Raw genomic sequence first — 26,847 nt, forward strand, 5'->3', positions numbered from 1 at the left:
CATCATGTTCTGTGCTTGTGCAATGAATCACCGTTTTGATCAGATCAGCTGTGCTTGTGCAATGAATTTTGCTGGCTTGTGTTCATCACGTTTGGGTTTTGATGAAACGATGCGTCTCGTATTTTCATTCCTGCGTTTCAGCTCATTCCTGCGTTTCTCGTCTCAACGTTTATTTTGGCTACTGTGTAACGTGGGTCCCAGCAAATATTAAATGCAAACGTGAAACGCAGAGAGAAACATGGATCCAAACAGATACTGTGTAATGTGTTTCTCTTAAGAAGAAGGTAGATAGGTATTTTCAGTCTGCTATGGTTTGCTATTCATCCCCTAGAAATCGGCATAACAGTGCGGGGAGCTAGTTTCTAGTCGTCTTTGACTCTTTGGTTGGCTTATGGCGCAAGCATTTAATTTATACTCCCTCCCTCTCATATTTTTTTTTCATCTATTTTATTTTAAAATATCTTAAAATATTATCATGTTTTTAAAAATAAAAATCATTAATTTACTAATATCTCTATTATATCTTTATTAATTTTTTAATTTAATTTTTTAATAATTTTTTAAAAATAATTTTAAAAATTTATACATTTTTAAAAAATAAACAAAATAATAAATAATATTACCTTAAAAAATTTAACTTTTTATATAGAACAAAAAATTTGAAATAGAGAAAGTACTTTATTTTGATTAGGATGCCAATTGGTGCGAGAAAGAATCTGACTCACGAAAAATAGAAGCTGAAGCGTTGCATATAAAATTAAGCCACATTGACAGTTGACACGGAGATTGACTTCATCAGTGGGTCATGGTCCGGGTTTTAGATCTGATCACTTTTGGGCCCTGCTTTGCAGTTTATAACCATAACTATATCTTCATTCTTTGTAACTTTTTTGATATAGCCTTTGTTATAGATTTTATTAGTTTTAACAGTAAAAAATTGCTTTTGTTATAGAATGAGTAATTTTTGTGATTCGGAATTTGTTAGGTTTTTGAAAAGGCGATGAAAGGAAGTTGTTTGGTTAATAAGAAAGTGATGGATTTATTGGCCGTATATTTAGTTGGAGTAAATTTGTGATTTGTGTATAGAAATTGATAAAAATTTAGCTGAATTTATGTTTTTTTCTTTGGAAAAATCATAATAGAAATTTTGTTTGGATTTCTTTTTTTTTTTGGTTTAAATCCTAGTCTCATTCATATTGGCTTTTCCTAGTCATGTATAAAAATTTGCATTGATATAAAAATTTTGTTGAGTTTATGTATCCTAAGAAATTTTTTAGGAGAGGAGTTTATTTATTTTTGATTTGGATATTTATAATTACATCCGTTTTTTTCTTCTTCAATTTGGAAATAAAATCAATTTTAATTTTTAAAATTTTGCTAATTTTTATTTTTTGGATTAATAAAAAATAACAAAACTTAGTTTTTTTTATTTTTATTTTATATATATGGGAAATAACAAAACTTAGTTATTTTAACTTTAATTTAAGAGCACTTAACAACAACTTATTTAACAGAGTGCACAAAGTTTGATGATTGGAATGAAATCAATATTGCAATACAATTAACAGAGAGGACAAAGTTTGAAAATTGAAATGATTAATAAATGGAATGACATCTGTTTTCATACATTATTGATTTTACTTTCACCCTCCGATCCTTGTCTCTCACAATCATAGTTATTAAACTCAGACTAAATGTTGACCCGGTCTATGAGCTGGGTTACTGGATCACTGATTCAACCGTGGGTCATCGGTCGAATTGTAGGGTCAAATAAAAAAAAATTTTAAAATTAAATATATATAAAATTAAGTTTGAGAAATCATAACCTGAATATGTAAATTAAAAAGAAAAAAAAAAAAGAGGCATATGCCTAAATTAAACTCGCCATTAATATTCAAAATCAATATTTCATAAGCAATAGCAATAGAAGAAACAAACAAATTAAGTTATATTTGTTAGTAAAGTTAAGGTCAGCTAAAACCTAAAGCAACAAACAAATTCAAAGCAACAAAATGTTTAAAACTCAAAGAAGAAACAATGTCACACACTCACACTATACACGACCAAAAAAAAAAAAACCAAAGATGCTTAAACTAAAAGGTAATCAAGAAATAATTCAGACTTCAAAGCATAAAAAAATTAAAAAAAAAAAAAAAAAAAAAAACTCATGCATAGTAGCAGCTCGTAGCAGTAGGTTTTGAGAATTGTGAAAACTAAAAAGTGATGGTACACGTACAAAGTACAAAGTGTGAATCCGTAGGGCAGGGTGCAGGGAACAAATTTTTTTTTTTTTTTTGAATTTTTTAGGTTTTCTCTTGTTTAAATGACCATATTATTACATATTTAAATAATAAAAGAGTCAATAAAGTTGATCTATTAATATAATTTTACACAATTCACAAACTTGGACGGATTAATAAAACCCAACCGGTTCTTACAGTGATACAGGTTGCTTAAAACCCCCGGGTTGCACACATACTTTTCTTATTTTTCCTATCCAATTGATCACCTGTCCAAGTCAATGTGCCGGGTCACTGGTCTGACCAGTTAGGTTGGGCCGGGTTTAATAACACTGCTCACTATTTGGCTTGCGCGTGTGATGCAGTCACTTTAAATGGTAGACTAACAAATGCCTCAACTTGACTCGTGTGAAGTTCAAGAAGTAAATTAGCAAAAATAAAATTCAGGGTAGTGTAATGGACAAGAATCCAAAAGTTAAGTGAATTTCTTGGCATTCTTCAGATTGTGTTTTTGTTCGAAAAATCGCAGAAGTTTCGTTTGTAGAAAATAATGACCGGTTTAGACCATAATAAATAGATTGAGTAGACGCGTTTAACAATTACTGCCAAGAGCCCCTAAGTTTAGGTTTCAACTGCCACGAATTAAGAATATGAATATAACAAATATTCTTAAGGAATTCTTTCTTCCAATTTCCACAAAATTGCTCCGACTCTTCTCAAAATTTTACCCACAGGTTTCATCTTCTAGTGATGCTGTCAACCCAGAACTGCCAGATTTGGCAGCTAGGGATGACGCTGTCGGCGTCGACCCAGCTGAAGCAGCTCGTTTGGTGGTTGTGCACCGCCACCATGGCCAGCACCACATGGACTGGACCGATGTAATGATTGGTTTTTGTTTGACTTCTGCTCTTGAGATAGCTTTAGTATCCGTTCAATTCCACACACAGCTTTCTGCAACCTTCCACTTGCTTTCTCTGGCAATCTTATTCGCCTTTGTATGCTTCTCTTTTAGCGAATTCATGAAGTCCAAGTTTTTGGTGGCAGCCCAAGTGTTCAAGAATTTTGGCATATTCTTCACCATAACAGCATTTTTCATCGCCGTTACCATTCCTTTTCCTCCTTACCTCAAATTCGTCACCTTGGCCATTTATACAATTTTCGTCTTCGCCATTTTTATCTGCCATTGCTTGTAGGATGAGGATGCATGATTATTACTTTGAAATTGCACCAGACGGTGTGAGTAGTGAAGTGGCGCTCCACGACGTGTTTCTGAGTCTCTGTCTCAATAATATCGTAGAAAAAAAAAAAAAACAAAAAAAAAACAAAACAAAAAGAAATACTATAGTTTACCCTTTTTGGAAGTTGGAAAGCGACATTAAATGTCAACAGTTAAGGGTGGTTTGGCAGCGTTGTTTGTATTTTTTGAAAATACATGTGAGTGAAAAAGTTTATAAAAATATGTATAATATTGTTTAAAAACTGAAAACACGTCGGACCTTAGATTTTTGACTTCCTATTTAAATTGGAGGGAACTAAACTCTTCAAATTCTGTCTCACACTCACACATACCAATTGTACTCTTTCAGTTTTTAGTTGATACATATACTAAAAAATTGTTAAAAATATTATCTTGTTAAATTATTATACCTGGATGTGAGTTTTGCATACAGCACAAAAATAGAGACTTTTAAGCCTCTCGTTATGATGCAACTGTTGGATCCTATATTGTGAGGATGCTAATTTTGTTAGGATGGGAATCACCATCCTTGATGCTTGGAGAGAATAAAATCTAACGTTAAACAATGTTTGAAGAGTGTCAGTATTTATAAACTCTTTCATATCTCCTGGAAAGGGATATATATGATTTTCAAGAGATAAGATATATCTAAGAAACACAACTCTTTAATATATAACTAGCTTTAATGCTTAATTAATCTCTCTTGTAGATTGGTGAATCAACATCATCAACCAAGTAAGAGTTATTGTATGAGTGAGGGTGTACCATATTATGGTGTGATCAACCATTACTTTTTTACACCAACAACAACTACTTTCAAAGACCTAGCATATGTTTATCTAAATAAATGATCACATGAATACTGAATAGCACCAGTAAACGTGTCAAAAAAAAAAAAAAAACTGCACAAGCAAAAAGACTGCTTGATCTGTTCCTTGTTTCATAGATGATTAGTTCTTGAACTAGGCAAGCACATATGCTGCGGTTACTAGCTCTCTCACAAGCACACCAAAGTCATTACCTCTCCACAACAATTCACTAGAGACAAAACAAAAAAGAAAAATTATTATATGACTAGTAGATTTGCAAATTAATGTGAAACTCATCGTTTAAGCAATTTCATTTCAGCTAAACTATGAACTTTACTATTCTGTTCTGCTTGATTAATTTGACTCATTTGAGGAGAGATTAGACAAACAACAAATTTCCAATGTATATCATATAATTAATGGAGGAGCTGGTGACTGATGCAGGTGCAATATGTCAAAGTGATTATTCAAACTATAAAGTCCATCGCTGCAATGTGAAGAATCAACCAAAAAAATAAACTAAAATGAATGCAAATAAAACATACATACAGTATTTAAACAAACAAATTGAGAACATTTTCTTCAATTTATTTATTTTTAAGAACGAATTAGTGATTTTTTTAGTAATTACATTTTTTTAATTGCTTTTTTTTTCCTTAATAAATACAGATTTTTAAAACTCCATTTGTTAAATAATTCATTTTAAAAGCCTGTAAAAAATGACTAAAAGTAAACTGTATAAAGAATAAAAATAAAAGCTGTCATAGACATTATTAAATGCTTCTTTTTTTTCTTTTAATTTTTTATTATATATAAGATAAAATTTCTAATTTAAATTTATATGCGCGAATCTCTCTTCTAACCTTTGTCCCAACAGCTCAAAAGCATTTATACTTGCATTTATTATCGTGGAATAACCACCTACAAGGAACGTGTTTATACCGCAGTTCAAATTCCTTCAGCAACGTAAAAGCGCTCTCCAAATTTAGGGTTCATATCTTTCCCAAAACGTCTTGTCTCCAATACTCCCAATCAAAACGACCAAAATTTTTGCGCAGTCCCTCTCTCTCTCTTTCTCTCAGTCACACTCACACGCACAGACACACACGAAGAAACTCTAATGGCAGACCCCGACGAAGACTACGCTCGCTATCTCCAAAACGTTTATCAACTTGCCCCGTTACAAGTCGATTCCGGTTCCGAAACCGAAGAAGAAGAAGAAGAAGAAGAAGAAGAGGAGGAGGAGGAGGAGGAGGAGGAGGAAGAGGAAGAGGAAGAAGATGAGCAATGCAAGCGGAGGAGAATCGAAGGAGGAGGAGAAGCTTGTTCGTCGAACGGACTGGGAAGCGTCGAAGGCTCGCAAGATAATGAGTGGAATCGGAGTGAAATCGACGGCCTCTTTTGCCCTATTTGTATGGAAGCTTGGACCACCGACGGTGACCATTATATCTGGTTGGTACTCGCCTCCCAATTCTTACTCTTCTTTGAGCCCTATATTTGATGAATTTTCATTACCTTCAATTCTAGGGTTTTACTCTAATTTTGTTCCAACCTTTCAGTTACTCACAATTTTGTTGCTATTAGTATAATGCACAACCGACATTATTGATTTAGTGGTAAATTGGTGTAATCTTGAACTTTGGATTCATTGGAGTTTATAGAGACATTTTATTTTGGTTAAATTTGATAAATTGATAAGAATTTTCTGATGATGTGATTGTATTGACTGTTGAGTATCGCCACATTATTGTTTATTCATAGTACATTGGAGAGGAATTTAAGTTTCATTTGGTACGTTGAAGGTGTGTATGTGATCTGCCTTAAAGCGGCGGCTGGGTGTCAAGGACTTAGTTCATTTCAATAAGGCCTTATTGGGGAAAATGGCTTTGGAGATATGCTCAAGAGTGAGGCATTATGGTGGAGAGTGGTGTGTACTAAATTTGGCAGTATGTTTGGGGATTGGTGTTCAGATGGGGGTTACAGGAATGTATGGGGTAAGTATTTGGAAGTACATAAGGGCAGGATGGGATAAATTTGTTGGCTTCATTAGTTTTAAGGTGGGAGGATGGAACTTGAATAAAGTTTTGGCATGATTCCTGGTGTGGGGGGCAGCCATTGAGGGAGAGGTTTCCTGTATTATTTCGGATAGTATGTGACAATTATTTTGGATAGCACGTGACACAGAGGCTTCGGTGGCAGATCACTTGGTTTTAGCCGGAGAGATGCACCGCTTGGATATTAGTTTTATTTGAACAGTCCAAGAATGGCAGTTGGAATCCGTGGTAATCTTTATGGATCTCATATATTCTAGTATGGTAAATTGGAGTGCCATGGGTACAATATGCTGGACTCTCTCCTTTAAGGAGCATATATGAAGTAAAATCTTTTTATAGACTTTTACAACCCTCACCTCCATCTTCTTTTCCTTGGAAAAGTTTGTGGAAGCCAAAGTTCCCAGTAAGGTTGCCTTTTTCCTCTGGATAGCGGCTATGGGAAAAATTCTGGCTATAGATAACCTCAAAATAGGCAGGAGCTTGTTATTGACTGGTGTTTTATGTGCAAGTCAACTGGGGTAACTGTAAATTATTTGCTTCTTCAATCCCCTTTTGCTCATGAATTGTGAAGTTTGGTTAATTGGTCATTGCCCTGTTTGGGGTCATGTGGATCATGCTGAAAGGTGTGGAATAACTTCTTCCTAGTTGGAAAGGAAAGTTTGGTAGAACAGGCAATAATATGATTTGGAATGCGATCCCACATTGCCTCTGGTGAATGTGGTGTGAGAGGAATGCAAGAACCTTTGAGGGACAGGAGAAATCAGTGAATGATCTTAAGCTTTTTCTACTCAAATCTTTATTTGAGTGGATGCATGCTTCCCCTCTCTTTTCTTTTGATAATATGTTTGATAGTTGTTCATTTCGTGCTTAATGTCGATTTATTCTATGTACACGGTTACCTCTATGCGTTTCATTAATAAACTTTTACTTATCAATAAAATGATTGTTTAATCATAGTATAATTGTGTTGTTTGAGGACTGCAGTTGTCTTCCTTGTGGGCACATATATGGTATGTCTTGCATCAAAAAATGGCTACAACAACGTAGAAATGCCGGAAAGGTATTGCCTGTTATATAATCAATTAATCATGACACCATTTACATGAATTAACTAGAAATAAGCTTTTTATTTATTTATTTATATTTATATTTGTTATTTTTTATATTTGATAATTTTTTGTATTTGTAGTGTCCTCAATGCAATAGGGCATGCACACTGAAGGATGTAAGAAAGCTTTTTGCATCACGGGTTGTTGCAGTTGACGAAGAATCACAAAAGGTCACATGAAATCTAGTGGGGTTGTTATCATATCAGGAGAAACTTACAATGTTCTTAATCTGAATCCATGGGCTGTTTTTGTTTGCAGAGGATTCGGTCACTTGAGGCTAAATGTGCTTCTCTTGAGAAGAAGGTAGGAATTTTTAGTTTGATATGGTTTGCTAAAACATCCCCTATAAAAGGTATAGCAGTGTAACGAGCTAGTTTCTAGTGGTCTTTGGTTGGCTTATGGAGCAAGTATTTATTTTTGTGCTTTATCATGTCTAGGATGCTAATTGGTGTAAGAAAGAATCTGAATGGAAAAAAAGAGAAGATGACTTGCATCGGAAAGTAAGCCAGTTGAAAAAGGTATGCTTGATTGTATATATCTACTTTTTTATTGTATACATTGTACAATAGAGGTTGAGCCTTGGTGTGGTGGCAAGTGCCTTCCACCAAAAGTGATAGCTCACGGGTTTGAGTCCGGAAATCAGCCTCTCTGATAAATTGGGGTTAAGGCTGCCTACCATGACCTCTCCCAGACCTTGCATAAGTGGGAGCTTTATACACTGGGTACGACCCTTATTGTATTCATTGTACAGCAAATAGTGTATCGGAATAGTTCTTTATGCTTTGGTGCTTCTTGTGTAGAAAATATCAGCAGTCATGTTTTATGTGCTTTCACTACCTTTATTAGTGTCATTCTGATCACACAATGTTGCCATTGCTCAAGTTCTCCATCTCTTTTCATACGTATGTAGTTTTGTTTAAAACAATTATTATTATCATTGCCTTAGGAAGTGGTCATTCATTAGAACTTTGTATGATTTGTTGTTTGCCTTAGGCAGTGTTCATTTCACTGCTTCTGAAGAATTTATTGATTTTTTAAACTTAAGAATGTAATTCTTTAGGAGCCTCTCTGGTGTACTTGAGCGTTCTCCACTTTCTAATAAACTGATTATTTGCTTACCAAATAGATAAAAAAAAAAGGAAGTAGTTATGTCAGACCTTTGATTTTGTTTTGACCACCTTTACGAATATGCATATTAGACTTGTGTTCTTGTGAGCTTTGTGGTTGTCTGCTCTATGTATTTGTTTATTTATCCAGGATTTGTGTGTATTATTTCACAATATTAGGGATTATTAGGTGTATGTTTAGTATTCAAATGAAAAGGACTGAGGTTGCAAACTGAATCTGCTCTTTGTTAGTATTTCCATCAATTAAGTTGCAAAGAGCTTACTAAAGTGTTTAGGTAGTATAGAGTTTACCTTTTATGTCTGTCTGTGTGTCTTTATCGCTTTTGGTTTCAAACTCTGCTTTGTAGAGGACAACTGATTTGGAGCATTTATTAGGAGATGTGCAGAGCAGAGCATCTAGATTAGCAAATGCTGGTGGGCACTATAAAGGAAGTCCTGTATTTGGTAAGCATCTTTTAGAATGTAAGATATATGCCTTGTGAAATTCAAGTGTAATGTTATATATACAGATTTGTACATGTTAATATGTTATGTATTTATAATGTATTATTGTACACATGTCAGTATGTTGAATAAATAGATAAACATTCTCCAATGTAATTTTATGGTTAGGTCATTCATCATTGATGTCTGCATTGGAGCTATGTTATCATTGTTTTAGATACCCTTTCCCCTACTGTCAAGTATCAAATCTCTTTGTACACACTGAATCTTGTAAACACATCTGTATGTTGAATATATCTTGTAGGCAACAACTTTGGCTCAACTTTTTGCGGACAAGGATCTTCTTGCAGTTTCATATTACAGGTGTGCCATTTCTTGCTTTCTATTATGCTATGTTTCCTATCCTCTCTCAACATGCACCAGAGTTATTAGACTATAAATAATAACCAATAAGAAATTTTGTTAAAGAGAAGATGAAACCTCAACTATGCAGGATGTCTAAAAATGTATTTTATTCAACATACATGGAGTTTTACATTTAACCAGGTTGTAGACTTTTTTTTTTTTTTTTTTTTTTTAATCATAGGTAATAGATATTTTCATTAAAAAAAAGTACATCTTGCTAGGTAATAGACTTTTTTATTTTCTTATTCTTTATATAACGTCTCCTTTATCTTTCTATGTTTTATTTGTTTTGGAATCTTTCTTTGGCATCTCTCTCTCTCCCTCTCACATGCCATACGGACTGAAACTTACTTTGAAGCACAACCATTATATCCCAATGTGTGAGGAAAAAAATGGATTTATATTATCTTCAAGGTTTTAAATTTTTTATTCTCTTTTTATGATCATATGGAGAAAATCCGATGATTACATGGCTAGCTAGTGATGTTCAGACTTTTCTATTTAAGTTTGCGATATTCAGTATTTTCAGTCATCTATGAAATTCGAAAATAAATAATCCCTTCAACTTCTTTCAGCATTAATAAACTACGTGCAAAGTTGCCATTAATTGAAACGAGGAAATATATCACGTGCTTGTTAGTTATCACATAAAAAAATTGTTGTCTATTTCCTTAATCCTTACCAAATGATTCTCTCTGAGCAACTTAGAATCAGTAATGCACAATATATCCAACCAAGAACATAAATCAATATCGAATTACAACCAAATCCAAATATACACAAGAATCAAATTCAAGCACGGGAAAGATTTCACACAAGTAGACTGTGAGGTTTGGAATTGCAAGTTACAGCTTGGTAAGTAATTGTGCTTCTGCCTGTTATCAGGTGACAAGCACACGGTATGGTTCCCTTATTGAAATCAATGACTTGATGGACAGGCAACTGATGCTGAAAACATGAAGCTTATGGGTGTTCTTATTTTTTTATTTTTTATTTTTTTTGTTCAGGGTGGTTAATAATATTTGTAAATTTATTCCGTGAGATAGTATCTTCTTCTATGCTTTGAATTGAGCAACTGTTTCCTCAAGTAATTTTTTTGTAGCCCAATTAACCTATGCTGATAACATGAAGCTTATGGGCATTGTTGTTTTATTCTGTTGTTCAAGGTGGTAAATAATGTTCATAAATTTCTTCCATGAGATAGTATCGTTGTCTGTGCTTTGAATTGAGCAACTGTTTCCTTAAGTAATTTTTTGTAGCCCACATAAAATTAACTTATATTATAAATTTATGTAGAAGGAGTTCCAGGTAGATGGTGCGCGTTTAGTCGATGTGGATGCTTCTAGCCAAATTTTGTTAATCGTGCGAAGAGTGTCTGGGATAGATGCAACCCCTGTCCTTACCAAAGTAAAGTTTCATGACATAAATTGTGGTCTTAGTAATATTAAATGCATATTTTGGACTTAATGGGAACTGCTCCTTAATTTTGCAATTTTGTTCTTTTGAATATCATTTTGCAGATGAGCTTGATACCTCCGCATGAAAAACAAGATATCATACTTCCTTCTTACATGAAAGTTATTCGGGACCTACGCATTTGTCCTTCTAATGGTAGCCTTGCACTTTTTGCTTCACTAGTGAAACTATCAGTTCTCAGGTGTGACCTTATTTGTATAATCTGTTGTTTTGGTTGTCTTCTTTAATCTCTTTCCCTGTTGACTTGGTTGTTCCACTTTTTACAGTCTGGAAAGCAACAATATCATCCTTTCCTATAATCTACCGGTAAAAGTTCAATCCATTAAGTATATTCTTGTTAAATAACCGTAGGTCTTGAATCTCTTGATATTGGTTTGAGCTTCCATATTGTCTATTTGGGTAGAGGCTTTTGGTTACTTTACAATCCTTTTCCGTTAAAAATTCTCTGAAACTTATTGTTGCCTTGTTATTTTTCACTATAAAAGGCTTGTTTTTATGTGATTTGTCCATGTGTAGGAATGCACAAACCCAAAATTTTCAGTATAGAGAACTTCGCCAACCATTAATGACTATTAAATCTTTACTATGTGGAACCTTCCCCAACCATTAATGACTATTCCTTTGTTGAGTTGGTAGCTACATATGTGATATTTTGGTTCTGGGAATGTTGCTGATAGTTGCAGTAACAGTTACAGATCCAGTGCACATTATATTCTACATGGACATTGATGAATATTGCATGGTAATAAGTTCCTCAATGAAATTTATTTCATTGTGGATAATGGGGAGGATAATTGACATGATGATCTCTATTGTGCCTGACTTGATTATGCTCTATTTAATCATGAAATCCTTTTTCAACACTCAGTGTAGTACGAGGATGGGTGACCTCCTGGAAAGTCCTCATTTTGCACCCCTTTATTTATTTATTTATTTTTTTTAAATCCTTTTTCAACATCCCCCTTTCACCCCTCAAATCCTGTGGTTCTTCAATTGGTACTCACCTAATCATTGGGTTCTTTCCAATATTTTGTATCTTTTAATCCACTGAATTTCTCACTAATACATTCAAGTAGTGTTGGACATATCTCAGTTTCCATCTGGTAATGTTTAAACTGGTGGCATTGCATGCCAAAATCCCATCATTCATAGAGACTAGGAGTTGGGATTAAAGGTGGGATACAGATCTGGTTGAGTTGGATCAAGCTTGCTTTGAGGTCAGATGTGAATAAATACTTGACGCCACTTAAAATGACAGGTGCACTCATTCTAGCAAGTTTTAATAACACTGTAAACTGCCCCTTCACTGTAGCCCCTTTGTAAAACTTAAACCATCACCTGGTTTATGTTCCTTAAATGGGCTAAAGGAAGGCTTGGATCTTGGTCCTTAAATTTGAGAGTATGAAACCTTGGCACAGAGCTATTCTCATTGCTTGAATATGAATACGTAACTCTATTAATTTGAAATATATTTTAAAGAAACAGTAGTCAAGTACCATTGCCTTTTAAGCTGGGCAGTTCCTTCTAGCCTGAAAGTTTAGCTTGAGCTAAACTTAGCTAGGCATGGTTGACTGGCTCAAATTTGGGGCAAGGAATTTCAGTCTTTGGATTATGCCTGCTCAGCCTAGTGGGTTGTCTCATTCAATTACTATAATGGAGTTGTAGTGCTATAGTGATGCTGCCAAATTGGCTTTTAATTTAATTCTCTTTCATGTTCTGTAGAATGTGTCTATTATTGATATACTTTGGTTGCGTTTGGGATTTGAGTAAAAAGTTAGTTTATTTTACTTTTTAGCTTATTTTTGCCCCTAAAGTGGGTCCCATTGCTTCAAAAGTCAGCTTTTAGCTTTTTTTCTACATACTTTCAGTAAAAAGTTTTCAGTTTTAGAAAAATAAGCGGTTCTCAAACGGACCCTTTATGTAACCTCTTCCTCTCACTGTCTCACTCTATTTGTACACTCCCCAAATGTGTGTACTCCAGGACTTTTATATTTTCCTTCACTATTTTCTTTCTGTGAAAAATGTTATTATTGGTACTAATAGTAGAGCATGTACTTCCAGGCTGCTGCTTGGTCATGTTCATGGGATCTCAATAGCTCACATTACATATATGCTGGACTGCAGGTATGAAATTTAAGTGAGTTTATTTATGTTGCGAACCTAGGTGACTTATGCTGATCTTTTACTTTTTTCCCTTTCTTGTAGAATGGCTCGCTTTTGGTGTTCGATATGCGCAAAACTGATGGGCCAGTTTTTTCCCTGAATGGCCGGTCAAACAAACCTGTTCATACTGTACACTCACTTTTACATAGTTCAACTCTTACTTCCGGTGTTAGATCTGTCCTTTCTGCTTCGTCAATTGGCTTGTCTCGGTGGAACTTTGATGGTTCTGAACAGGGGTAGGTTGTTATTATTTTATGTATGTAAGCTTTGAGTTCCCTAATCTTTCTTGTTTAGCTATAAAGCCATTTGGATAAATTCCTGATATCTTTTTATCATTCATTCATTTTGCACCTTGGTTTAGATCAAATGTGCTACTTATTGCTGCATTCAAGAACTTTTATTTCTTTTATCATTTACCATGTTTTCCTAAATGTAGTCCATTCTGATGCTTCTAATGACCTTCAGTAATCATGATGTTATAAAACTGTACAGATACTAGAATGGATGTCTTTTTCATAATCCTTTTTCCTTTCCTCATTATCTTTGTTTTTCAGTTGAAGGGGTTGATTAGTTTTATCTGCCCATGACATGTATCGCAGGGTTTGCTTCCATATCTTTGCTTAAGTTTTCAATTCTATAGTTGGAATTAATTTTGGAAGCACTTCTTTCACCTTTAATTTCTTAGAATTCCTACGTGGGACCAAATCTAATTTTAAATGGAACGTTTATAATATTAACTAATTATCAATGAATTGAACAATTATGAGCATAATAAGAACTAGCCTCTAAGTACGCGTGTTGCATGTGCTTAGAGGCTCTTCTATTTTTTTGGATAAAAGTTAATAATTTGCATCTATTATAATTGGAAATATATTTTTTTATTTTTCAAATAAATAAAAAGGATAAAGTTTAGAGATAAGCAGTAACTGTAATTTCTTTTTAAATGTGTGTTTGCAAGTGTAGTGATATAAAGAAATGTTTGAGTAGGAAAAATAAGATGAATGTAAGGGGAAAGAAGGCTAAATTTTAGGAGTTCTCTTAGTTTTTATTTTTTATTTTTTATTTTTTAAATTGAGGGTATTTTACTTTTATTTGGATGAAAAAAGAATAAAAAAGGACTAAATTTTGGGGAACAAAAAGATGAATATGAAGGAAAAAATCCTAAATTTTAAGAGTTCTCTTTTTGAATTAAAAATGAAATTTGTTATTTGATATTTATGACTATTTCTAATAAAAGTTACCCTTTATTAATGAGGGTATTTTGAACCACATAAAAGTCTGATTCAAAGAGAGGAATCCTCTCTTAGATAGTATAGATGATGTATTTTATAGAGATTTCTTTTTACTAAATTACACCTTTGCAGCCTGAAGTTTGGGTTGTTTTCAGTTTGGTCCATGAAGTTTGAAAATTTTCATTTTGGTCTGTCAAGTTTGATTCTGTTTTTAAAATGGTCCTTCTGTCCATCTTCGTTAGTGAGCTGACTGTTAAGCGCTCATTTGACCACATCACACATTTTTGCCCCATTGTCTTACAACGTCACCCAGATGAATAATAACAAATTATCAAACTGTAAAAAAGAAGTGATTTTTGGGATGGTTTGGCTTGACAACAGTGGGGTGGGTTTGGGACTCTGATGAGTTTTTTCTTGGTTGGGTTGTTTAGATAAAAGGCGTTTGTGATTTGGTTTGAATGAGGTTTTTAAATTTGTTAAAAGGGGTTGTATTTGGATGAAACATGTTTGGTTTTTTCCACCCTCAGATGTCTAATCATGATTTGGTTTGTGCACCACTATTTTTCAATAATTTTGCTCCATTTAGATTTCATTGAAAGCTGCTGTGAATTCTTCCTTGTATCTTTGCTTTTCGATTTTGCATTTTGTCTTTGCATTTCTGATTTTTTTTTTAGTTATTCCAGCATCATTATTTTTTGTTCTAGCATTTTTTTAATTTTCTTTTCCTCTCCCTTGGATGACTTAGTAATTTAGGCCAATTAGGCAAAAAAAAAAAAAGGTGATGTGGACAAGTGACTAGAATACTTATTTGGCACTTAATGGTGGCCAGCTCAGTGACGGAAATGGATGGGAGGACCATTTGGAAAACGGAATCAAACGTGGTACCAAAATGAAAATTTTCAAACTTTGAGGTGCAGGAATGTAATTTAGTAATCTTCTGTGAGTATTTGGAAGTCCTAGATTGCAGTTTTTTTGTTTAAATGTAAAACATTCTTATGAGTGCCAAACTGTCTAATTTCACTTCTTCCTTGTTCTATGCATCCTAGGGCTGTCCACGGGTTGGATCGGATCGGGTTTGGAGTTGACCTGTATCCGACCTGACTGAATCGGGTGACCGGAATATGGACCCGCGGCTGACTGAAAGTTCGGGTCAGACCCTGTGGCACGGGTCATCGGTTGAACGGGTCGGAACCATCGGGTGATTTCGGGTTTGAATCACAACAAGATACAAATCAAAACCCAAAACAAATAGCTCACCCAAAAAAAAAAAAAAAAAAAAAACCCCAGAACAGAGAAATCAAAACCAAAACAAAGAGATCAAAGAAATCAAACCCAAAACCCAGAACAAAGAAATCAAAACCTAGAACAAAGAGAACAAAGAAATCAAAACCCAAACAACAAAAAAGAAATCAAAATCCAAATAACACAAACCAAGTCAAAAACAGCAGATCTATGAGATTGAAATGAAAAAGAGGAGATAAGACTAAACCCACACCACCACCACCACCACCACCATTCCTTCCCCCATCATCACCACATCCACAAAATCAGTAAATATATATATTTTTTAAACAATATATGTTTTTACTAACCCATAGACTGCAAAAGATCAGAGGAGATTTCAAGTAGATTAGAGGAAGGATTCATCATGATGTGCAGTTTCAAGTTGGCCTTTGAGTTAGTGATGGCAGCAGTAGGTCCAACTCAGCGACGGTGGCATTATGGAGGCTAGGGTTAGGGGCGGCAACAGAGCACAAATCGGTGACAGGAGACAACGATTGTAAGAAGGCTAGGGTTAAGGATTTGAGAGAGATGTCAGAGTGAGAGATCAGAAAGAGAGAGAGATCTTTTCTAAAACTAACAAGTTTGAGGCGTGTATTTTGTTTTCGAGAAGGGGGTTGAGGGTTGAGGGCTGAGGTGTGTTCAGTGTAGAAAGACTTAGAAGGTACCCAGTAACCCAAGTAAAAGATTCTTTTTAGAATTATGGGAAGTTGGGTCGGTTTGAACAGGTTAGAATTCAAGAGACCCAAAACTGACCTGTTAAGCTGATTTTTAAACTTATTAGACCTGCAGTCGACCCGTCTGAGGTTACAGATCTGCCTGTGGGTCTTTGGGTCGGGCGGTGGATCGGATCTACCCAGTTGATGGACAGCCCTAATGCATCCATTTATGTTCCACACCCCCCCCCCCCTCCCCCCCAATAATTTTATACTATATCTTTTGCATTTTAGAAATGTGTGCTTGTCTTATTATTTTATTAGTCTAAAAATTAGTCTATATCAGTATTATGTGATGGTTTATTCTAACAATTTTACAATTGATTCTTATCCAGGCCATTTTTGGTTCCTGAGTCGGTTAATCAAGGAATTTGTATATCCCTTTCTTATTCTCCTAGCAGTGATGACATTGTTGCTTCATATCGTCCCAAAGTTGAGATGCAGAATGAGATGGCTATTTCTCAACCTTCAATAACGCATTCCCAAGTTATTGGGCAAGGAGTTCAGGTCTCCCATGTTCATTACAAGGAAGTGGGAAGCAACTGTTTTCAAAAGTTGGGTTCTGCATGTGCCAATGTGAATGAGAGTCGAATACCAATAAGATCTGCAATCTTAGACATAGAAAATCAAGCCGGATGTTTGCATCTGGGGATGAATTTACGCGCGAATTGATCTTGCAAGAGTTGCCATCTTTTACAGTTCTTCGACATCTTAATACACAAAAGCGTCCTATTCGAGATGTGAAGTACACACATGCCATCAGCCGAGGTTTACTTAGTTGTTTAAGTGAGAATACATTGCATCTTTTCAGTACCAAACTCTCATGAAAAAGGTAAGCTGATTAAATTCAGTTTGAGCGAGTTATTAATATTAATATTATTGTTATTGTTGTTTTCACTATCATCATTGTTAGTATTATTATCACTATTATTTAAATGTGGACTACTAATTTATTTCCTGACCAACCTCAAAACCAAAAAAGGTAAAGAAAAAAACTTCTGGCTATTGCTGGTATTCTTATAGTATTACTTAGATTTACTGTAATTTTTCACTTCATTAATGGTGCTACTTTTTTGTCAGTGTGAATTAATATTACAATAAATTGGGGTAGTACTTATTTGTTTACAAGCTACTTAATTTTAGTTCATTCTTGGCTTCTTGTTATGGATCTGGTTAGTAATTATCTAAAAGTATTGTTAAACTGATCCTACCAAAAGTGTTCTACATGAAACATCCAGTTTCGCATCTTATGTTTTTCAAGAATCCCTGGTAACCTGTTGTTACTTGTAGAATACATAATTCCTATTCTGTTTTTTGCATATTATTTTTAAGAGATTAAATTCTATAAGAATGGGGTGTAAAACTTATCTTTTACACCATCCAATAAGTGATTGCCACATTAGCAGTTTACTTAAAATTCATATCCTACTACATCTAATAACATCTCGATAGATTCCCAATTTGGTTGGATTTATATATAGGTATTAGAATTGATTGAGTGTGATTGTGTTTATTCTTAAATATGTGATAAGATGATGTGGCATGTTGGGATTAGAGGGGTAAAACATGGGTTTTACACCACATCCTTATAGAATTTAATCCTTATTTTCAAGCCTGTTCCATTTTTAATTTGTTTTAGAAACAAATCTTGTTGCTTGTAAAGAACAAAATTTACGAATGCTTTTTTTTTTTTTTCTCACTACAATTAGTGGTCATTATTACTTCTAAAAAAAAAAAAAAAAAAAACGCCGATTAGTGATCATGGCTTTGCTTTTTTAATGGCCTGTCTAAACAATACCTGTGGGCTAATATTGCTGGGCTAGGATTTTAGAAGTGCTACTTTTTTGCTGTACTGCCAGTATCAGCTTTACCATATGTCAAAAATACTTTTTATCTAGTGATTATGGTATATTTTATTTTTAACAATCAATGTAAGAATCCTGAACCCCCATAAGTCAGTAGCCATGGCGGGTTGAATTTTTAAGCCTCCCCCCTAAATGACATGGTGGAGAAATGGTTGTTTTTATGTCTGCATAATGAGTGCTAACTCTTGTTCTACTCACTTGCATTGTAGGCTCCGAACTTGTCAAGAGGTGATCAACTGACATTTTTGGCTTATACTAATGGAGTAATTTAGGTCGATCGCAATCCAAATTTACAATAGGATTTTGTAAGGTTCACTTACTCAAAACTGTATTCTTGCATATATTTATTAATAGTAAGATTCAGACGAAATTTTTAGGTAGCTTCTTAAGTAATGAGCTGCATTGTATAGTTACTTGTTATATAATATTTGTAGGTTAAATTTACTAATGTAGTCTTTTAACTATTGGTTAATGTTCAATGATCTCTAAATTATTAATTGCTTCAATTTGATCCTCAATAAAATCAAATCAATTTTATCCTTGCTTACGTCTTCATTTATTTATTTATTATTTTGTTAACCAAATAAAATGCATAAAAATATTGACTTGGTCTAAAAAACAAAAAACAAATAATAAGCCAGCACTTTTTTTTCCCTTTACTTTCTCTCCCCATTTTCTTCCCTAATTAACCCTCTCTCACAATCATTGAGGTGGTATATGGTGTTTTCGCTGCTCTATTTACTGTTTACTTCTCACTGCTGCTACAGACTGCAGTCACTACTCTTCTTTGTAGGTTGACTTCACCCAGAAACCCACTGTAAGCCACCAATCACAAACCTAGCTAGCTGCATCTTAGTCATAGCCAGTGGAGCAGCCTTACTGAAACTGCTAAATCCAAATACTATCAGTTGTTTGGGTCTTCATAACAGAGGGCAACAAATTCCTCTAATTTTCAAGATTAACAGGAATCTAAAACCATTTTAGATCAGAATCACAACCAAACAACGAATAATCCAACATAAAACGGAACTATTAATTATTGAGTTTCTAATATTCCACTTCAAGCCAACCTCTCCCATCAACCAGGTAACCAAAAGAAAAAAAAAATTCAAGAGCTAACGCCACTTAAACCCCCAATGCTATAGTGGTGGAGTTTGGATTAACCATTGAAATAAGGACAGCCTAATCCACCGATTTTAAATTAGATGGATGGGATTTTAGGAGCTCCATAATGGAGCGACCTACCCTAAAAGAGAATCTTATTCTAAATTAATCCATTTGTTTAACTATTTCAATAGTTAAGATTGTCCTTATTTACCTTCCCTTTCTCTTTCCCCCCTCAAACCATGGTACATAAAGCCAATAGCCAAGTAATACTCCAATCTTTCTTGGTCAGTTCTCCGAACAACAATAAGACAGAAGAAAAGAAAAGATGAGATTTAAAAAAAAAAAAAAAGGTTTATTAGTTTCAAGTAGAAACGTGGGGGCCAGTTTACTTGATACAATATTGATTGTGGGCTCTTTGCTGAGCCCAGTAACTAGTTATGCTGACCCAAGAAAAGCTTAGCCAGGCAAAGAAAGTGTTATTATTTTTTATTCAAAGCTATATAACCTGGCCCACTTGATTAAATATTAGTTGTGGCCCATTTATTGAGCCCAGTAATTAGGTTATGTTGACCCCAAAAAAAAAAAAAAAAAAAATTCCGACCTGCCGGATTCGAACCAGCGACCTAAGGATTACCTGTTAGGTTTTTACAACTACAGTCCTCCGCTCTACCAACTGAGCTAAGGTCGGATCATGTCCAAAGCAACACATTATTTTATAATTAGTTGTCAATCGCTCAAGACGTGAATCATATTCATAGAATCATATATATGGTGTTGAACCGTTGATATTGTCTGTCTGCCGAATTTTGCAGTGCAAATGCTTCCACTGAAGTAAAGATGAAACAATACACACAAATAGATGGAAAGCCAATATATATCATACCCTAGGCCATAATTTGATGTTGAATCTAGACAAATTTACAAACACAATATAAATACTAAAGAAATCTCATGCTGGCCAAGGAATTTACAAACACAATATAAATACTAAAGAAATCTCACGGTGGCCAAGAAATCCTAGAAAATCCTAAGAAATTAGTCTAAAAAATAAGATTTTTTTTTTTTTTTAAATTGAGAAAATTACAAAAATCAAATCCTATGAATTACAGGGAACGTCACAAAAAAATTACCATTAATAAAAAAAATTAATTAAATAGAATTATGGAAGCCTAAACAAAGGGATTTACCCAAAAAGCGGCATAGGTTAGGATCATAAGGTTATGGGTTTTGATCCTCGTGGTAATTCTTTCTGTCACCAAATTTCATGTTATTCCACTGTTTGATCCAAAAAATTTCACTAATACTTTTCTATCTTTCAAACTTTAAGTTTGTTGACAGATTGTCTTTCTATTCAAATGTTTTGGTGTATGATTCACCAAACTAATAAAAAAGAAAGATAGGAGAATTCAACTTGCAGAATTGGTCTAAAAAAAAATTATCATGTCCGGATAAGCTACCTATTAGTTGCAACCACCAATGGCAAAATGCTACTTTACTCACGTGTTCTTATATATAAAACAGGAATAGAGAAATTATAACTTTAGAAATAAAAGGAATAATTTTGGGGAAATTTTGATTCTAAATCTCCCGTTCAAATCCTTTTTCAATCTTTCCAACTTGAAAGTGGTATTAGATTATTAGTCAAAGTGTCATATTCATAATGGTTCTCAAGAAGAAGAAAAAAAAGTATCATATTCATATTACTTCAGACCCCATTGAAGACAATAATTCAAAGAAAATACTTACAAATGAATCTGTTATGCTTATAATTTGGTTTATTATAAATTAAAAAAGGGAGGTTTGTATATATGCACACACATAAACTTCAACTCCCATGAATTTGGTGTACAAAAAATATTGCTGCAAACACTGTTGTGAAAAAACTTCGAATAAGATTTTTATTTTTATTTTTTTAATGTGTAATGTTCTAATTCTAACACTTTAAAAATGCATTATGGTAGCCAAGAGGATAATTGACTTGTTTGTTGGGAGGCATCATCTTTGTAGCTGCAAAAACCGAATATTTCAAAATCAAATCCTCATAAAATGACAAAAGAAGAAGAGAAAAGGGTGAGAGAGGAAGAGGATTTGGACTTTTTCTTAGCCATATCTATCTGTTTGAAGACATTCTATCATTTTCTGTTTCTTTAAAGTTCAATAGCTCCCCACCAGTGACCCCATGTAATTCATTGGCAATAATGGGCTTATTTATATGTCTTCTGCATTATTGTTGCTCAAAGCATCTCTAATAACATTCAAAAAGTCATATTGATTGGGAGAAGGAATTTAGTAATCATGTTATTCTGGCTTCAGGGGTGTAAAAATTATATTATTATGATGAGCTACTTCTTTTTAGAGTTGTGCAATTTTGTGCTAAATTGCTTGGCTCCCTGTGAATTGAATATGGGCTCACAACTATGGTTGCTAAACATAGTCTCTGGATTTAAGATTGGATAGTAATTTTTTGATAAAATCACAACAGTACTTAGATAGTTAGATGTAAAATTTATACAATATAGGTTTATGTTTAGACTCTTTCAAAACTTACCAAGTACATATCTTTGCTCTTTGTGGCATAAATTTGTCATTTCTTTTACCAAAGGCATTTCAACTAGATATGTGTAATGATATGATTCAGGATATAGAAGTAAGCAAATAGAAAGTTTGGAGAAAATAATAGTAATAAGTAAGCATCTTTTTATTAATGATTATGTGACGTAGTGTGCATTCTATTATCTTCTATATTGGATCTACATACTGAATTCTCTCAACTTTCAATTCTGAAAATAAAAGCAAGTATTTTTTTTTTAAAATTTCTTTTGCTTATTATTCTGAATGTACTACATGCATACATAAAGAAAGTGAAGAGAATGTAACTATGTAAGGAGTATCTATTTTTTATCTTTAATCACAAAAATGAAGCATCAAAGGAGTACCAATAATTATCACCCTAGAGTTTGTTTGATGCTCAATCAAATTCTTCTTGCATTATTATGATGGAAAATGTTAAAACTATTACCAGAAAAAAAAAAAAAAAAAAGATGGGGGACATCTTTTTTTATTTGATAGAAAGACTTGACATCTTGATAATGAATATGATAGATGACAAAACATCAACAAAATAATTAATAAATTTCTTAATTTCTTTTTTAATAAAGTGTTCAAAAGTTGACATCTCAATTTATAAGATTTATCATTTATGTAGTAAGAATTATAATACTCTATTATTGTTTTCATTTTTAAATTAAAATGGTGACCTAAATTTATTCTTTTGATACTAGTTTCCTATGATTTACCGTGAATTGTTGAAAGGAACAGAGAGAGAGCACAAACCAGCAATTGCTACAGGATGGGTTGAATATCATAGCTACCGCCTGTGCACTCACAAGCAATGATACATGATTATGTAATATATTAAACTTAGAAAATTATTATTATTATTTTCCTTAAGTTAGATTGAAATTTGTGTTAAGAGGAAAAGTTATAGAGGGAGGGAAAGAGAGCTCATTCCCTCATTACTGCGCAAAAGGCTCATTTACTATACTGCATTTGTGGGTAACCAAATTAATCTCTTTTTAAAATGTATTTTACGAAACACTAAGATAAAATTTCAAAAATTATCTTGATCTCATCAATAATTGAACAATGAAATGTAGATGATGATTTTACATTTTTACATCTTTAAATGATTCTTGGGATTTATGCTCTGAGAACCATTTTCATTTTTCATGGTGTTCCATTTTAATCCAACATTCATATCTCCAATCCATGAACAATCATAAAGTGCCCCAACTTTCATGGCATTAATTTCAGACACATCACACATGGTACAAAATCTTCTGCTTTATTATTTATTGAATCTTATAAAAAAAGTGAAAACCCTCACTCACTCAGACCCCATGACCCCATCTCTTTTCTTTGGCTTCAATATTGCCTTCAATTCCATTCTCTTTTTTTATTTCTCTCCCCCCAAGTCTCATACCTTGTATGTTTCCAACCACAAATGTACACAAAAATCACCATAACAAAAAATGAAAAATGCACACAAATTTTGTTCCAATTTTTTTTCTTGTGTGTGGAGCCTCCTTGGACGCTCAAGTACCATTTGCATCAACCTTGTTGGCAAATGGGACCCATCACGAGACACCCTCACTAAAATTTAAAAGAAGGAAAAAATAACAAAAAGTGAAAATTTGAGTGACTTCCTATGCGTAGAATTAAATAGACACATAGCAGTAACTCCAATTTTCACTTTAACTTTTAACCCCAACACTCAGGTGTCAGGGAATGGTCCCTCTTGGAATCCCTGCAATAGTCATAAACCAAATTGTGGCTTTGAACCCATCTAATGGCTCTATATTGTTGTCTAGTTAGCCCACCGGACCTGAATGGTGAGGCAGAGACTGGGTGGCACCAAGCTGGTGAATAGGCTGAGCAACCAGTGGCCTTGAAATTTGTGTACCTAGCAACAAATGGCTGGTACTTATAATCAGCTTTGTATTTTCCATCTTCAGTGGCCCATGATGAAGCATCCCATATAGAACCATAAACCCACATTGGCCTTAGTGGAAATGTGGCATCACTCTTTCTCGGGTACCTTCTTATGGGCACATCATCCACAAGGAATCTGAATTGAAATATGATAATCAAATTAATAAAGGGAGACACAATAAGACAATTAACATACCAATAGTCCAATACCAACATAACCATTTGCATTAAATCAATATAATACTTTGTTTTTTTAATATTAATTTTGCTATATACAATGACATATATGTGGCCAGTCAATAGGTAGTCTATCCACTCATGTGAACTTTTTTTATTTTTTATTTTTTAGAAACCACTCATGTGAACTGGATACTATTTTTTATTTTACACTATCAAATAACTTATAATTAAAGAGAAAGATGGGAATAAATACTTGCCTCTTTTGCATATTCATTCCAAAAATACTAATTGGCCCAACTACACACATCTCAAAATGTCGATCAAGTGAGAATAAACAAATTCCATGCAAATATTAATAATTGCTAATCAGACTTTAGAGCTTTATTAAGAACTAAGTCCTCCTAGTCTTAAGATAATCATAACTCAAAATCTAAGTTTCTGATACATATTGGTATTTATCAAATTAAAATATAATCCACTTACATGAGCTCTTTAGGACTCCACAGTATAGCATAGTGATGAAAATTTTGGGTGGGATCAAACCATAGATGAAACTTCATCTCTCTGCCTATAATTCTCCCATCCCCACTCCCTCTGATGTAAACATTGGTCTGTAAAGTATAAGGCTTCCCAAATGTTGTCCCAAGGAATTCAATGTCTACTTCATCATGGAAACCTGGATGAGCTTCATTGTTGGAGAGCTGCCATTGCCCAATTTAGTATACAATTAGACTAATCAAATTATAATTAAAAAATATAGTTCCTTTAAGAAATTATTATAGTTGTCAATACACATACATTTGAAGTATATTTAAAAAATTGAGTCTTTTTAAATTATACTAAAACTAATACAACTTATTATTTGGTCCAAATTCTCACATAGAAAGCTGTAATGACTCCTGCAGTGTAACCAGGTTGAAGCTTAATGGAGGCACCAAAGTAGCCAGATCGAAATGGACGAACAGACTTGAACCCACTTCCTGTTATGAAAAACCAAGCAATAAAACGGAGAATAGTTAATATATAATCAGGATGTGCACAAAGAAATTTAAGAGCTATATATTAAGTATACATAATGAGACTGAGTAAGACCTGAGGTACGATCAAGCCAGATGGTTAATGCATTTTGGCCAAAGCTTTGATGCGAAGGACCCCAGAGGTTTTTATATCCTTTGTAAAAGCTCATGGAGTTGAACCTAGAGCTTGGCCAGTAGCCAGGTGAAGGTGGCCACTGAGCATTGCTTGAAGGGACTAAAAGAATCAAAAGTAGGAAAAGAAAGGAAGCCATTAAGGGGGGAAGAAAGATGAATGAAAGGAAGCTATAATGTGGAGAAAAGAGAATGATTGTGATTGTGCGTTTGTATGTGTGTATAAAATGAATGGAGAGAGAATGAGACACAGAACTTTGAGAATTGAGACTGTTTGATATAAATAAGAGGATTAGTGGGTCCCTCTACCGAGAGGTACAAGTAAATGACTCATGGGGAAATTAATTATTATTAGGACTAAAAACCAATCAAATTGCTCACAATTAAAAAAGACCTGAAAAGTTCTACACCCCTGCACAATAATAGACTTGGTAACAATAAGTACAGTAATACTAATAAGTAGTATAAGTATGAACTATTTGTTAAAAGAAAATTTTTCTTTTTCTCTACAACTACTTTCTTTCTTGCCCGTAATGAAAAGAACAACCTGTTATCTTTGTTTGCATGGTTGGAAAGCTAGGAAAAGAAGTTGAAATGAAATGCAGAGGTACTGGTAGCAGATCATATATCTTAAATGTTCCTTTTTTCCATTGCATGTGTGATTTGTGTGGCAATCTGAATCCACAGGAAATCGGATTCGTGCTAAAAGTCATCAATCGGTCATTGAAAGCTGCATGCCTCTCTGTCTGAGAGCCTTAAAAGCTAGCCTTGTTGGACTGAACCAAAATGTTTTTTACCATTCCATTTTTCCCTCTCTTTCGGTGTGTTAAAATGTGGGTCAGTTTCTGATATAGTCAAATCTCCATGTCTCATGCATGAATCAAAAAAAAAAAAAATCCGAAGTAATGGTGTGTTTGAACCTGAGAAATTCATCAATTAATGGAGTGGGTCATGAGGTATCTATAACGGGACCAAGTTGGATTTGATCATAAGGGCATATGTCTGATTAATTCATTGACTCATGAACTGAACTATTTGTACTGAACATAATGTTACGTACTTACGTTTGTGTCTTGATTGATTAACCAAAATAGTCTCGTATATAGATCTCACCCAATCAAATTGGAGATCAACTTTCCATGAGAATATTGTACACTGGTAAGTAAGTACTCTTTAGTGCTAAAAAAGACCAATAAGTGAAAAAGAAAACACTCAATTTTCGAGTAAATATTTCTCTGGAAGCATTAAATGTGGTTAGGATTATTTGTCCTAATTTCCCTATCCGTATCTACGTCTGATTGACACTAGAAATTGACACCATTTTGGTCTAATCCATGAAGTTTGTTGGTTGGACTAAGATATGTTGATGGAATCTAAAGCTCAATTATTTTAGATGTTACTTAAATGAAAGCTACTAGGTTCTCAACTCAATAAAACCCTTTTATTTAAACTTAAGTATTTAATTTTATACTTCACTAATCACATTAGGTGATATCATCACTTTATACGTGTGCATAGTAATTAACCACATCATCTTATTTAGCACTGAACATAATCTTCTTCTTAAGATCTGACATATTTGGCCATTTGTGTGTTATGAGAGACATTTAATATGCATTAAAACATTAGGGTCCTCACTACTGCATACGGAGAACAAAAAGAAATTGAAAAAGATTGAGAGTTTTAAGGGTTTCATTCATTTTTTTTGGGACAAAAATTTAAGTCAGCTCAACTGCCAAGATTCAGGGGTATAGCACAAAAAG

General features: G+C 33.8%; 2 protein-coding genes and 1 non-coding gene across 3 annotated transcripts; 1 reads left to right on the forward strand and 2 right to left on the reverse strand.

The window, feature by feature from the left end:
• Window positions 1-5,185: 5,185 nt before the first annotated feature.
• Window positions 5,186-18,664, forward strand: LOC112007674 (uncharacterized). Its single transcript, XM_024040042.2, is given in 15 exon segments — window positions 5,186-5,738; window positions 7,325-7,400; window positions 7,530-7,619; window positions 7,708-7,752; window positions 7,887-7,967; window positions 8,924-9,020; window positions 9,325-9,383; window positions 10,722-10,832; window positions 10,946-11,082; window positions 11,168-11,207; window positions 12,963-13,025; window positions 13,107-13,300; window positions 16,629-16,921; window positions 16,924-17,125; window positions 18,368-18,664. Coding segments are annotated over 14 exon segments (1,815 nt in total). The 5' UTR covers window positions 5,186-5,406; the 3' UTR covers window positions 17,121-17,125; window positions 18,368-18,664.
• Window positions 18,665-19,860: 1,196 nt separating this feature from the next.
• TRNAY-GUA (transfer RNA tyrosine (anticodon GUA)) lies at window positions 19,861-19,953 on the reverse strand. The gene is made up of 2 exons: window positions 19,917-19,953; window positions 19,861-19,896 (listed from the first exon to the last, which is right to left on the reverse strand). It is a non-coding gene; the product is annotated as a tRNA-Tyr (tRNA).
• A 3,096-nt stretch (window positions 19,954-23,049) lies between these two features.
• LOC112007670 (probable xyloglucan endotransglucosylase/hydrolase protein 32) lies at window positions 23,050-25,309 on the reverse strand. Its single transcript, XM_024040037.2, has 4 exons — window positions 25,029-25,309; window positions 24,816-24,916; window positions 24,420-24,637; window positions 23,050-23,892 (listed from the first exon to the last, which is right to left on the reverse strand). Exons 1-4 carry the CDS (start codon window positions 25,222-25,224, stop codon window positions 23,526-23,528), a joined length of 882 nt encoding a protein of 293 aa, XP_023895805.1. The 5' UTR covers window positions 25,225-25,309; the 3' UTR covers window positions 23,050-23,525.
• Between the last annotated feature and the right edge of the window lie 1,538 nt (window positions 25,310-26,847).

The sequence above is a fragment of the Quercus suber genome, unplaced genomic scaffold (genome assembly GCF_002906115.3).
Source record: "Quercus suber isolate HL8 unplaced genomic scaffold, Cork oak 2.0 scaffold_76, whole genome shotgun sequence".
Taxonomy (NCBI): Eukaryota; Viridiplantae; Streptophyta; class Magnoliopsida; order Fagales; family Fagaceae; genus Quercus; species Quercus suber.